Source organism: Panthera uncia (genome assembly GCF_023721935.1).
Source record: "Panthera uncia isolate 11264 chromosome A1 unlocalized genomic scaffold, Puncia_PCG_1.0 HiC_scaffold_17, whole genome shotgun sequence".
In the NCBI taxonomy this organism is placed as follows: Eukaryota; Metazoa; Chordata; class Mammalia; order Carnivora; family Felidae; genus Panthera; species Panthera uncia.
Window position 1 is genome coordinate 87,550,597 of NW_026057577.1, and position 12,801 is coordinate 87,563,397.

Sequence of the window (12,801 nt, forward strand, 5' to 3'; positions counted from 1 at the left end):
CTGGGTAGGCCTCACCCTCTGACTTCCATAGCCCCTCTGAGGCAGGGAACTGGCATCTGCTACTGCTACCGCCAACACTCAGCCTGCTGGGTCTTAGTTGTGGAAGGAGCCATGTAGCTGGGGTCCCCTTCTGGGGGCTCTGGCTATCTCCTCTGGGCTAGCTGGATTGGTGACTCGAGAGACCGCATTGGTGGGCCAAGGGGAAATGGTTGGGTTTTCTGGTCTCTGGTTGGCTCTTTATAATCTCCAGCCTTGCCCCAGCCTCCCTCTTCCTGTCAGCTGAATGAAGCTCTTGGGGCCCCTTGGGAGGCGACTTCCTGTCTCAGGCCCCCTGCCCACTTGCCGGCTCACACAGGCTCCCAGTAGGAACCCTCTGTTCCCCTCACCAAGGGGGTAAGCAGATGCCACAGGACTGCTGCTCAAGCCACTAGTGCTCACTTACCTCACCTCATGCCCAGCTGTCTGTTGGGCTCAGGATCCAGGCAATCCAGATAGACGTCTGCTGGGAAGCTCCTAGGTAAGTGGCAGAGGCAGATGAGAAATGAATAACGGGGTGGCGGTCAGGAGACCGCTGGCAAATGGAACAGGATTTCAGCATCTGGCAAGGGGTAGGCAGAGGAAGAGCACTGGCAACGATTTCTCTGTGCCCGGCACTTCATGTGCAAGACCACATGCTTATCCCAGCAGGACAGCAGTTGCTCAAGCCATGTTTGTCACTTGGTGTTTGGTTTGGGGCAAGTTACCTAATGTTTCTGAGCCTCAATTTCCTCATCATTGAAATGGCAATGAGCATGCAAAGGACATGGTGTCAAGCTACTGGAGCTTGGGGCTGCCCGGACTGCACTGGATACAAAGCCAGGTGGAGAGACCCTTGGAAAGATTTCCTGCCCACACCCCATATGTGACCCCAAACGGTATTGCTTAGCCTGGTTACACATTCCTTTCTAAAGGTGGCATTGAATGAGTGACATGAGTCTGTCCCCAGAATTCAGACACACACTCAGAGCCCCAATATTAGCCTCCGGCAAGGTGAGGCAAAAAAAAAAAAAAAAGGTGCCCAGCAAGAAGCAAAGTTTAAAAAAGAACATGTGAACTCTCTAGGGGCCTACTGAGGGGCATACCACCCACACTCACATGACCAGGCCTTGCCATGAGGACTGAGCTTCACTGGTGGGGCCAGTGAAGCTGGCGCTCAGACAGCGTGGGGTGCTCAAGGGGACCTCCCGGGGGAAGAGGCAGCCTGGTGCTGGCGTGGCACAGTGATAGGGGGTTCCCTGGAGGCATTGGGCTGAAGGGAGGTAGAGGCCAGAACATAGCACCTTGAGTGATGCACTGAGGAGCCCAGGCTAGACCCAAGGGCAGTGGGAAACCAGGAAAGGCTTGGGAAGGGGAGAGACCGGTTGGTTTGGGGCTGATAGAAAGGACCATGGTGGGCCCTGTGGGACAGTGGTTCAAAGGGGAGATGTGAGGCTGGCAATGGACAGGGGCTGTGAAGACAGGAGCAAATGAATATTAGAAATATTTCCAAGATAAAGACAAGCAGAGTAGGACTGAGAGGGTACCAATCAGGGCTCAAGAGTGGGAAAGCAGGGAATTGGCCAGTCTGGCTAGAGGGGGGGTCCTGGGGCAGGGCTGTGGGAATGTCAGGTGCTGGGGTGTACAACCACCCTGCACAGAGGAGAGGTTGGAGCTTATGACTCACAGCCAGCTGACCCAGGTGCAGACATAGGTCATTTGCCATCCAGCGGTCTGACGCCCCTGCCAGGCCCAGGCACACGTGGGCACCTTGGGCCAACTGAACCCCAAGGGAGAAATATGTGATGCCCCTACCCATTCCTAGCTCCTTTACTGAAGACAGGCTCCCCTCCCCCTCTCAGCCCTGCAGCTGCCTCTCTGGACAGAGGGAGGGGGAAGTGGCCAGAAGGGGAAGTGTGAGGAGTTCCCCTCTGGCCTGTCACCAGTCTCCTCGGGCCGTCGGAGTGGCAGCCCTGGGGCCTGGCTGCGGCCATGGAGCCTCTGGAGACTCCCATCAAGGACGGCATCCTCTACCAGCAGCACGTCAAGTTTGGAAAGGTGAGGACCCTGGCTGGCAGGCAGCTGCCCAGGACAGTAGGCTTCTGCCCCAGCCTCAGCCTACCAGGACCAAGGAGAATGGGGAAGGGAGTCAGGGTGGGGGACCCAAGCAAGGTGTTGGGGAGTAGAACAGAACCCCATTCTCAGCTTGAGTGGGTTGGGCTGAGTGGGCCTTTTTGAGAGTCTGCCTTGCTTACGGATAGGGAAGCCAAGAGTGGGGAGGGTCTAAGACTCCAAACCTTGGGGCAGAGCAGAGCTGCAAGGGTAGCTAACCCAACAGCCTTCCGCCCTGTGTAGTAGAGGCACCTAGGCCCCTTGAGAGAAGGCCGGGGGCTGAGCTGGAGGAGCCCCACCCTGCAGAAGAGGGCTCAGCTCCTCCCAGCTCTGTTAAGGGACATAGGGGAGTTTACCTTTCTCACCAGGCAGTAGGCCCTACACCCTCACAGCTCAGCTGCAGCTGCTGCCTGGTCAGATAAACAGTCTGTTTCCTTTGCTTTACGCTATTTGCATGTTTCCTTCCTTGCCATCATGAGACTAAGGCCTTCCTCCTGCCCCAGGCCTTGTCCCTCTGGCCCAAGTGATCTTTTCTTTGGGTGTTAGGGGGTACCAACATAATGGTAGTGTCAGGTGATCTGCTTAGCTGCTAGATACTTCGGAGACATGATCCAGCAGAAGCCTTAACCTTGTGTTCTCATAACTTTTTGAGATATGAGGGCACTAGTGCCCGGGGGCGGGGGGGGGGGGGGTCACAGGCAATTTGTGGAGTGGATTTGAACCCACAGATGACTGGCCCCAAGCACAGACTTCCCCCTGCTGGGCTGGCCCTGGCAAGGCCTCCTCCTCTGGGGCAAGCAGAGGCCAGCCTGGGTGGTCAGGAGCATTTGCTAAGCAGCTTGTGCAGAGCTGAGCTATGGGGAGAACTGCTACCCAAGGGTCTTATCCCTCATCCTCATCTCCCACAGAAGTCCTGGCGAAAAGTATGGGGTCTGCTGTATGCAGGAGGCCCATCAGGTGTGGCACGGCTGGAGAGCTGGGAGGTCCGGGATGGTGGCCTGGGGCCAGCAGGTGACAGGTCTGCGGGACCTGGCCGGCGTGGGGAACGGCGGGTCATCCGCCTGGCTGACTGCGTGTCTGTGCTGCCTGCTGATGGTGAGAACTGCCCCAGAGACACTGGTGCCTTCCTGCTCACCACCACAGAGCGCAGTCATCTACTGGCCGCACAGCATCGCCAGGAGTGGATGGGCCCCATCTGTCAGCTGGCCTTCCAGGTGAGCATAAGGCTGGTGGGCAGAGCATCCAGGGGCCAGAGGTGGACCACCTGACTCCCCCACCTTGTTCATCTCCATGTTCATTCACATCCTATCACTCAGCAAGTACCTGCCAAGCACCCATAAGCCTAGGGAAATAGCCCAGAAGCCCACAGAATGAATCTCCAGTGGCCATACATGCTATGGAGAACATGAAAGCCCGAGTAGGACCAGGGGTGAATGGCAGGACATTAGATGGGAAGGCCTCTCAGGAAGGGACTGTGAGACTGAGTCCTCAAAGACAAATAAGGACCCACCAGGCAAAGATCTGAGGGAAGAGTGATGCAGACACTAAGGTCTGAGAAGCGTCCTGAACAGAGGGAGCAGAGTGGGCAAAGGCCCTGAGGCAGGGAAAAGTTTGGTATGTTAAAAGGGCAGAAAGGCCAGCGTGGCTGGAGGGTAAGGAATGGGTAGGAACCCAGGAGGGAGCAAAACTGGAGAATATGGTGGGACCAGCTGAAACTACTTTAGGACACATGCAGAGTTTGGAATTTTATTCTGAGTGAGAGAAGCCTTTGGTGTGGGTGGGGGGTCTTTGGGGAGCCAGGGACTGAGAGCTTTACAGCTTCACAGGGTCTGTGATAGACCAAAAGGAAATGAGGCTGGAGGTTCCTCAAAAAGTTAAACATAGAGTCGCCATATGACCCAGCAATTCCACTAGTAGGTGTGTATACCCAAGAGAATTGAAACAGGTGTTCAAATAGCACTTGTATGAGAATACTCAGAGCAGCGTTATTCACAATAGCTCAAAGGTGCAGACAACCCCAATGTCCATTACCAATGAATGGATAAACCAAATATAGTCCATCCATACAACAGAATGTTACCTGGCCATATAAAAAAGAATGAGGTACTGATACATGCTAATACCATAAATGAACCTGGAGACCATCATGCTAAGTAAAAGGAGCCAGACACAAAAGACCACATATTAGTATGATTCTATTCATGTGAAACACCAAGAATAGGCAAATCCATAGGGACAGACAGCATATTTGTTGTTGCCAGGGGCTGGGGGAAGGGGGACCGGGGAGTGACTGCTTATGGGTACAGGGTTTCCATTTGGAACAATGAACAAATTCTGGAATTAGATAAAGGTGATCGTTGCACAATCTTGTGACTATACCAAAACCACTGAATTATACACTTTAAAATGGTGAAATGGTAACTTTTATGTTGTGTATTTCAACACAATATTTTAAATTAAAAACAAACAAATGAAGAAAATGAACAGGAGCAAGAAAACCAGTGAGGAAGCTGTTGCATGTGACCCTGGCCATACTACTATGGGCCAAGGTGGTTGTGGAGGAGGTGCTGATAGAGCTCCGAGGAATTGAGGGGATGAGGAGTTGGAAGGGGGAGTTGGCGAAAGAGGCCTTGGGGGGGATCTAGTAGCCAGTTCACTCATGTGTCCCATCCCTGAAGCTCCTGCCCCTTTGTCACTCCAAGCTGTTAGGGACACATACAGGCAGGCCCAGTCCCTGGCCAAGTGCAGGTGCAATGGGGACATCCTCTTGTGTGTCACTACTTTACAGCTCTCGGCACCCTCAAGGGGGAAGCTGGGGGTTGCAGGTGGGAAAATAGAGGGGTGCCCAAGGTCATGCAGTGGGTCAGGGGCAAAGCTGGAAGTGGCACCCAAGTCCCTAGGTGCTCCTGCTTGTCCTGGAGTCCTGGTTTACTGGCCCAGGGAAAGGATGTGGGAAGAGGAGTGGGGGTGAGGGCTCTAACTTCTGGCCTTTTTTCATTCCTTAGGGCACAGGAGAGTATCCCTCAGGATCAGGGGAGGTGGAGGCTCCCAAGAGGGGCCTGGTCCCCATGGAGGAGAATTCCATCTACTCCTCCTGGCAGGAAGGTGAGTCAGGGAGGTGCAGGTGCAGCCTCAGCCATCCTATACTTGGGGCTGGAGCCTTTGGAGGACCCATATAGGCTGTACCTGATGCCTCACCACCATCCTGCCTGCAGAGGGCGAGTTTCCAGTAGTGGTACAGAGGACGGAGGCTGCCACCCGCTGCCAGCTGAAGGGGCCCTACCTCCTGGTGCTAGGCCAAGACACCATCCAGCTAAGGGAGCCCTCCAGCCCCCAGGCCCTCTACACCTGGCCCTACCGCTTCCTGCGCAAGTTCGGCTCTGACAAGGTGAGGTGCTGGGCAGCTACCCCACCCCACTGGCCCTGCTGGGAAGGGTGGCAAGTGGAGGGGTGCCCCGGGTCCCTCCACCTCTAATCCGCCCAAACCACCCCCCACCCCCATGTCCAGGGCGTGTTCTCCTTTGAAGCCGGCCGCCGCTGTGACTCTGGCGAGGGCCTCTTCGCCTTCAGCAGCCCCCAAGCACTCGACCTGTGCAGGGCTGTGGCTGCTGCCATTGGCCGCCAGCGGGAGCGGCTGCCAGAGCTGGCTGGGCCCCGGCCCTGTCCCCTGCCTCGGGCCACCTCCCTGCCTTCACTGGACCCACCAGGGGAGCTACGGGAGGTGCCCCCGGGGCCCGAGCCACCCAGCGCCCGGAGGGCATGCCTGGTTGAGCCCGGGCCCCAGAGCCTACCCCTACTGCTGAGCCCGGCACCCCATGATGAGTCGGCACCTGGGCTCTATGCCTCAGTGTGCAAGCGAGCCAGCGTGCCCCCAGGCAAGGCCGAGCACCTCTATGAGAACCTGTGCGTGCTGGAGGCAGGTCCCATGCTGCCCAGGGATAGGGACCCGGAGCAGGAGGGTCCCAGCCGCCACAGCCCCCTGGCCAGCCCCATCTACCATAACAGCGAGGACTTGGGTTGGCCTAGCCCTGCCCACGACAGCAGCCTGGAGGCCCAGTACCGGAGGCTGCTGGAACTGGAGCTGGATGACAGTGATGAGGTGGGGGGCTCTGGCCGCCCCAGTGCTCACTCAGGCTTCAAGGCCAAGCTAGTGACGCTGCTGAGCCGTGAGCGGAGGAAGGGCCCAGCCCCCTGCGACCGGCCCTGAAAGCCTTGTATGGATCTCTGCGATAGGAGAGAAAGGTGCTCTGCTCTCCCTGGGCCGGGAAGGCGGGCAAACAATGGACATCTGGGACACACACTGGCATCCACTCTAGCCTGCGGATATAAGGCAGGCAGCTTGGGGAGGACCCCTCATGTGCCCTGTGGGCCCCCCAATGTATAGTGTACAGATTTGCTGGTAATAAAACCTCCCAGCTCTGCTCTTGGTCCCACCTTATAGCCCACACTGTGCACCTCCAATCTTCAGCTCCTGGCAATGGCACTCACTGATCCACATGGACACACAGCCCCTCACTCACGTGTACTGCACCTAACACCAGTGCCCTGTACTGGGTTCTGGGGGACACACATAAGCCAGACTTAACCTTTGCGACCCGTGGGCTCAAGTCCACTAGAGCAGATGTATGGGGTGCAGATAATTATGGCCCGTATAGTCCTGGGCAATAAAAATGGCTGGGACAGTAGGGCAGGAGGAGAAATTGGGCTTGCTGATGGGTGAGGTGCCCTCTGAATTAAGTGTGAAGGGTAGGCAGGGCATTACCAGATGGGCAGCTAGCCCCAGGGCTTTCCAGGCTGAGTGTAGGTATGCACTGGCCCTGAGATGAAGGGAAAAGCATGGTCACAGAGGGCTCCAAGAGGCTGATAGGGAGTTGGTGGCCGAGCATGAGAGGCCTGACCATCCTGCAATGAGCTTGGTCTCATCTTCAGCAGAGAGACACAGCCAGATAAAGAAAGGAGCAGCATGGAAAACAAATTTGAGGGAGTCTAACTGGAGGCCAGGAAGCCTGAGCTGGGGAGGAAATAATTGGGGGGGGGGGAGCGGGGGGGGGTCAAAGGGACTTCAAAGATCTGCACAACCAAAATGCCTGCTCCACTGAGACTTAAAAATGTGCAGACACTTCTAGGGAAACTTGGGCCTCAGTCTCCTCAACTGTCAAGGACAAAATTCAAATTACCTACCGGGCATGCATTCATTCCTTAGAGTTTTACTTATGTGCCTGTTCTATGCCAGGCACTGGGGACACAGCCATGTTCAAGACAGTGAGGTCCTGGTCTCAAGAAGCCCACGTTCCAGAAGGAGATAAGCAAACCTTTTGAAGACTTTAGTGCCCTCATGCTACTCTGGTCACTAACCCTGGGGCTTCCATGCACAAAAGCATCATGCCCCCCAAGAACCTGCCCCCACCCCAGCCCCTTGACCTCAACTGTGCCTCAACTGCCCATGCCCTTGGCACATCCTGAACCTCTTCTTCATGACATTGATGCCCCCTTGGCACAATCTTGTTTCCAAGCATCCACCTCTAGCCACCTCCTTTTCTCCTTCCAGCCCTCTTCCTCTAGCATGGCCCATAAAGCTCCTCTTCAGCCTCATTGACTTACATGACCCTTTCCTCACCATCTGTGCAGTCACTGTCCGCATCCTTGTCCAACTTAGATTCTGTGCTCCACCAATGGAGTGACCCCCTTGTGCTCCTCTCTCCTTCCATCTTATTTTTCTGGCAAAGCACCCAGCTTCAGATGAACCCAATTTCCCTCTGTGCCTGCACCCTGGCAGCTGCCCATGGCCACGGAAATTACATAACCAGGCTGACCACATTCTCTCATGTTGTGATCTCGAAGCTCAGATAGACAGACTCTCAGGAGAGATGCTTTCCTCCTCCCAAGACCTTCCTACCTTCTCCTTTCCATCCCTACCCATTCTCATCTCAAAGATATCCTGGAGAAATAGCAGCTGACAGAAGTGAACGCCTTTGTCCTTCCACCACTTCATCAACAAGGGCCCCAGCAGCTGCACCATGTCCCTCCACCCCTGCAATGGAAGAAATGTCTGTTCCCCAGCCCGCACTCCAACCCCAGCTCCTTACTGCACAGCTCAGCACACTGAGCTGTCCCCTCTCCTCAGCCCAATGAATTCTACCACCATCATCATCATTTCCAGCCACATGTAAACATGCTCCATAATTTAACATCTTTGAAGGAAACCCTTGGGGGTGCCTAGGGGGCTAAGGCGGTTGAGCAATTGATTCTAGATTTCAGCTCAGGTCATGATCTCACGGTTCGTGAGGGTCTGTGCTGACAGTGCAGAGCCTGCTTGGGATTCTCTCTCTTTCTCTCTCTCTGTTCCTCCCCTGCTTGTGCACGCTTGCTCTCTCTCTTTCTCTCTCAAAATAAATAAATAAACTTTAAAAAATAAGTAAAAATAAAGGAAACCTTTGACCTCACATTCTTTTTTTTTTTAATGTTTGTATTTACTTATCTTTGAGAGAGCGCATGCACAAGCAGGGGAGGGGCAGAGACAGAGGGAGACAGAATCTGAAGCAGGCTCCAGGCTCTGAGCTGTCAGCACAGAGCCTGACACAGGCGCGAACCCAAAAACTGTGAGATTATGACTTGAGCCAAAATCATGTGCTCAACCGACTGAGCCACCCAGGCACCCCTTGACCTTGCATTCTGCTTCAGACCCCTCCCCATTCCCTTTTCCTCTTCACAGCGAAACTCCTCAAAAGAGTTGTTGATTACTTTCATTTCCACTTTCTCCTATTCTCCCTTTTGCCAATTCAAGTCTCCCCGTGGTCCCCCCTGCTCCATTACATCGCTCTTATCAGGGTCACCAACTTCCTTGCTCCCCAAAACAAAAGCAACCTGGCCTCCCTGACTCCTCAGCAGCATTTGACACTCCACTTGGTTTTCTTCCATCCTCACAAATCTCTCCTTCCCAGCCTCTTCTGGCTCCTCCTCTGCCAGACTTCTGCCTGGGGCTCTGGCCTCAGACACGGTGTAGCTCAACTCTGGCTGCACACAGAATAACCTGGAGCCTTTTTATTTTTTATTTTTTTTAATATTTAATTACTTACTTATTTTTGAGAAAGAGTGGTAGGAGAGAGCGTGCATGAGCAGAGGAGGGTCAGAGTGAGAGGGAAAGAGAGAATCCCAAGTAGGCTCCACATTGTCAGCACAGAGCCTGATGCAGGGCTCATGAAATCATGAACCATGAGATCATGACCTGAGCTGAAATCAAGGGTCAGATGCTTAACCGACTGAGCCACACAAGCGCCCACCTGGAGCCTTTTTAAAAATGCCCATGCCTGGGTCTGCACCCAGGGCCTGAGATTCCATCAGTCTGGGTGGGGCCTGGGCACCAGTGTGCTTTTTCAATTTCCCGCGTGATTTCAGTGTGAGTCCAAGGTGGAAAACCACTGCCCTAAGTGAGCCAAACCCATCTCCCAGTTTCAAAGACCATCTAAATGCTCATGATTCCAAAAGATATATCTTCAGCACAGACCAGTCCCCCTGAGCAACAGATTTAAGAATCCAATTGCACGCTAGACTTCTGGATGTCTGAAAAGTATCTCCAAATGCAATGTGTGAAAAGAGTTTGTGGGCAGGGGGTTGTTTGCAGTGCTGGCCACAGACAGAAAAGTCTGGAAGGATGTTGAAATCATGGGGAGATAGATTTCCTTCCCACTTATGGAAGCTCCTCCTAAGACTTTACCCATGACAGGGAAAGTCTTCCCATGATCGCTCAGGTTGCTGACCATAGGGCAAGCTAAGGCCAGGGGGATCCCCAGTCACTCTGGCTACAGCAGAGACCCCTTCACCCCATGGTAACAAGCCAGCCCTTGGCAGCTCAGCAAATCCCAGGACACACTGGAGGTTGCTCAAAGTATTAGGGTGATGGCCAGAACTGGAACCCAGAACTCTGGATCTCTGTTCTGGCATGCTTTTCATTACAAATCCAAGCCTCTTTGCTTTATGGCAAAAAAAATTTTGTGAGGTCCCAAATGGTCTATGAAAGAGAATGTCTTTGCAGATCTCCAGGATTCTAGGGCCTCACCCCGGAACTGCAGGTGTCCCAGACACTAGGGGGCACTGTGTCCTAGCCTGAGGCCTGTTCCTTCCCTTGGGCTGCCTATGCAGGGAACACTGGTGGCATCATCCAGGTCTGAGCCTTGCACAATCTAAGGAATAGGACCCTGGAGTCCTCTGCTAGAGGACTGCCAGGACACCCAGGCTGCCGCTTGTTCCTTTACTCATTTGCTGTTTCACTTTCTCAATCCTTCTTTCATCTGTTCATTCACATCTACTGTGTACAGACACTGGGGCAATGGTGGACAGGACAGACAAGTCCCTGCTCTAATGGGACTGACATTCTAATGGGGACAAAGGGCAATGAAGAAACAAGCACCTAATATAATGTGAGATGGTGGTAAGTACTATGGGGAAAAATAAAGCAGGGTAAGGGACTAAGTGCCTGATGCGAGTGAGGCATTAGGAGGCTATTGTTTAGATAGGGTGATCAGGGAAGGCCCTTTGGAGGTGGCAGCAGCTGAGCAGAGACCTGAACAAAGTGAGAGAGCTGGTCGTTTAGATATCAGGGGAAACTGTTCCAAGCAGAAGGAGCTACAAGTGCAAAACCCCTGAGGCAGGAATATGCTTGATGTGTTGGAGGAACAGTAAGGAGGCCAGCATGCTTGGAGCAGAGTGAGCAAGGAGGAGAGTGGTGAGAGGTAGATTGAGCTTATTAATGTGATGTACATGTTAAGGGCCTTAGTGTTATTTCAAGTGCAACAAGAACCTAATGGAATGCTAAAAGCTGAGGATGATGTGATGTGATTTCTGCTTAAAATATCACCTTGGCTGCTGCACGGAGACTCTGGAGTAGGTAAGCATGGAAGCAGGAAGATCTGTTAGACTGTTAAGATGTCCAGGCACAAGATGAGTGGCTAGGACAACACTGGCAGCAGTGACCAGATATGGAACATATTCTGAAGGTGGAATTTGCAGAGTCTGTGGTATAACAGAAAGGAAGGATAATGCCATATTTTTACTGGATCAGGTGGATGAACTGTGATGCCATTTACTAAGGTGAGGAAAAAGCTAGGCAGAAAATCACAAGTTCAAATTGGGATATGATGAGTTGAGATATCTAGTAAACCTCCAAACAGAGATTGAGTGTGGTGTTGGATATTAGAGCCTGGAGTTCTTGGGGTGATGTCAGGGCTGGACATATAACTTGGGAGTCCTTGGCATATAGGTGTTATTGATAGTCACAGGACAAGATGGGGTCCCAGAGAATGAATGTAGCCAGAAAACATATTATGGCCATGTTGGGAGGCAGATAAGAAGCCACCAAAGGAAGTGGAGAAGGAACAGCCAGTGGGGCAGAAGGAGGCACAAAGCCAGGGGAAAGAGGGAAGGCACCTGGACCAGTGCTGCTCCCTGGCAGGGTAAGAGGAAGGCTGAGAAATCACCATTGACATGATGATGTGGAGGTCATTGGAGACCCTGAGAAGAGGGAATCAGTTTAGAGGACTGGTGGAAACAATGGCCTGACTGAAGTGAGTTCAAGAAAGAGCAGGAGGTGGCTCAGCCAGTTAAGCGTCTGACTCTTGGTTTCAGCTCAGGTCACGGTCTTGCAATTTGTAAGTTTGAGCCCCACATCAGGTTCTGTGCTGACAGATTGGAGTCAGCTTAGGATTCTCTGTTTCCCTCTATCTGCCCCTCCCCCACTTGCTCTCTATCTCTCTATTTCTCAAAGTAAATAAATAAACATTTAAAAAAGAAAGAGCAGAAGGAAAGCAAGAACAGGAGGAAAGCAAGTGCAGACAAGGCTATAGATAACTCCTGTGAGAAATTCTATTCCCAAGGGGAATAGAACAAAAGAGCAATAGTTGGAGGGGAGATGGGGTCAAAAAAGGATTTCTTTAAAGATAACTCTTACAATAGTTTGTTCAGTGAGGGGAATGATGCAGAAGAGGGAAATGTGATGATGGCAGAGGGGGAGAACAGCAGCAGCCATGCCCTAGAATGAGCTAAGGGGTGGACGCCTATTCACTTACCCACACACTCTGGCTCTCAATTTCCCCTGCCACCTGCGCTGGCTGCCTGGGATGACCCATGGGGACAAAGTGGGGACTCTGCCACCCCCGCTAGAGTCACCCTGTTACACCCCCACCACAGGCGCTGACCACTCTGGAGTGGGGTACCAGGCAAAAGCCCATTTCATCAGTGTGGGGTTGTCTCAGGGCAGAGGGCTGTTGACTGCCTGGGGTCAGGGAATGGAAAGGCCCACAGGTCAGGCTCAGAGCCAAGCCAGGGGCTCCCTTCAACTCTGTCCGCTCCTGCCATTATCTTCAGCCTTCTGTAGAGGGTTCTACAAACCTAGCTTCAAGATCCCCTGTCCCCATATCATCTGAACCCACCTCCATGTGCTCCACACCCGCAAGTCCTTCCGGTTTAGAAATTCTGGAGCCGCTGATGGCTTGCACCTTCCGCGGAACAACGCCTATCCTCACGATGGGCCTGCAAGGCGAGTATTATTGTCCATTTTTCTGAGTAGGAAACTGAGATTCAGGATGTCCAGGTCTGTTTGGTACCGAAGGCCGCTTTCTTTCGGCTCGGCCAGAGGGAGGCGCATGGGGCTGCTCGAGCTGCCAGCTGGTCCCTGGACTA

The 12,801-nt window shown here is 53.3% G+C and overlaps 1 protein-coding gene across 1 annotated transcript; it reads left to right on the forward strand.

Moving 5' to 3' along the window:
* The first annotated feature begins 47 nt into the window (after window positions 1-47).
* Window positions 48-7,138, forward strand: DOK3 (docking protein 3). Its single transcript, XM_049647747.1, has 6 exons — window positions 48-517; window positions 1,878-2,073; window positions 3,036-3,341; window positions 5,133-5,232; window positions 5,343-5,515; window positions 5,636-7,138. Exons 2-6 carry the CDS (start codon window positions 2,008-2,010, stop codon window positions 6,332-6,334), a joined length of 1,344 nt encoding a protein of 447 aa, XP_049503704.1. The 5' UTR covers window positions 48-517; window positions 1,878-2,007; the 3' UTR covers window positions 6,335-7,138.
* The last annotated feature ends 5,663 nt before the right edge of the window (window positions 7,139-12,801 follow it).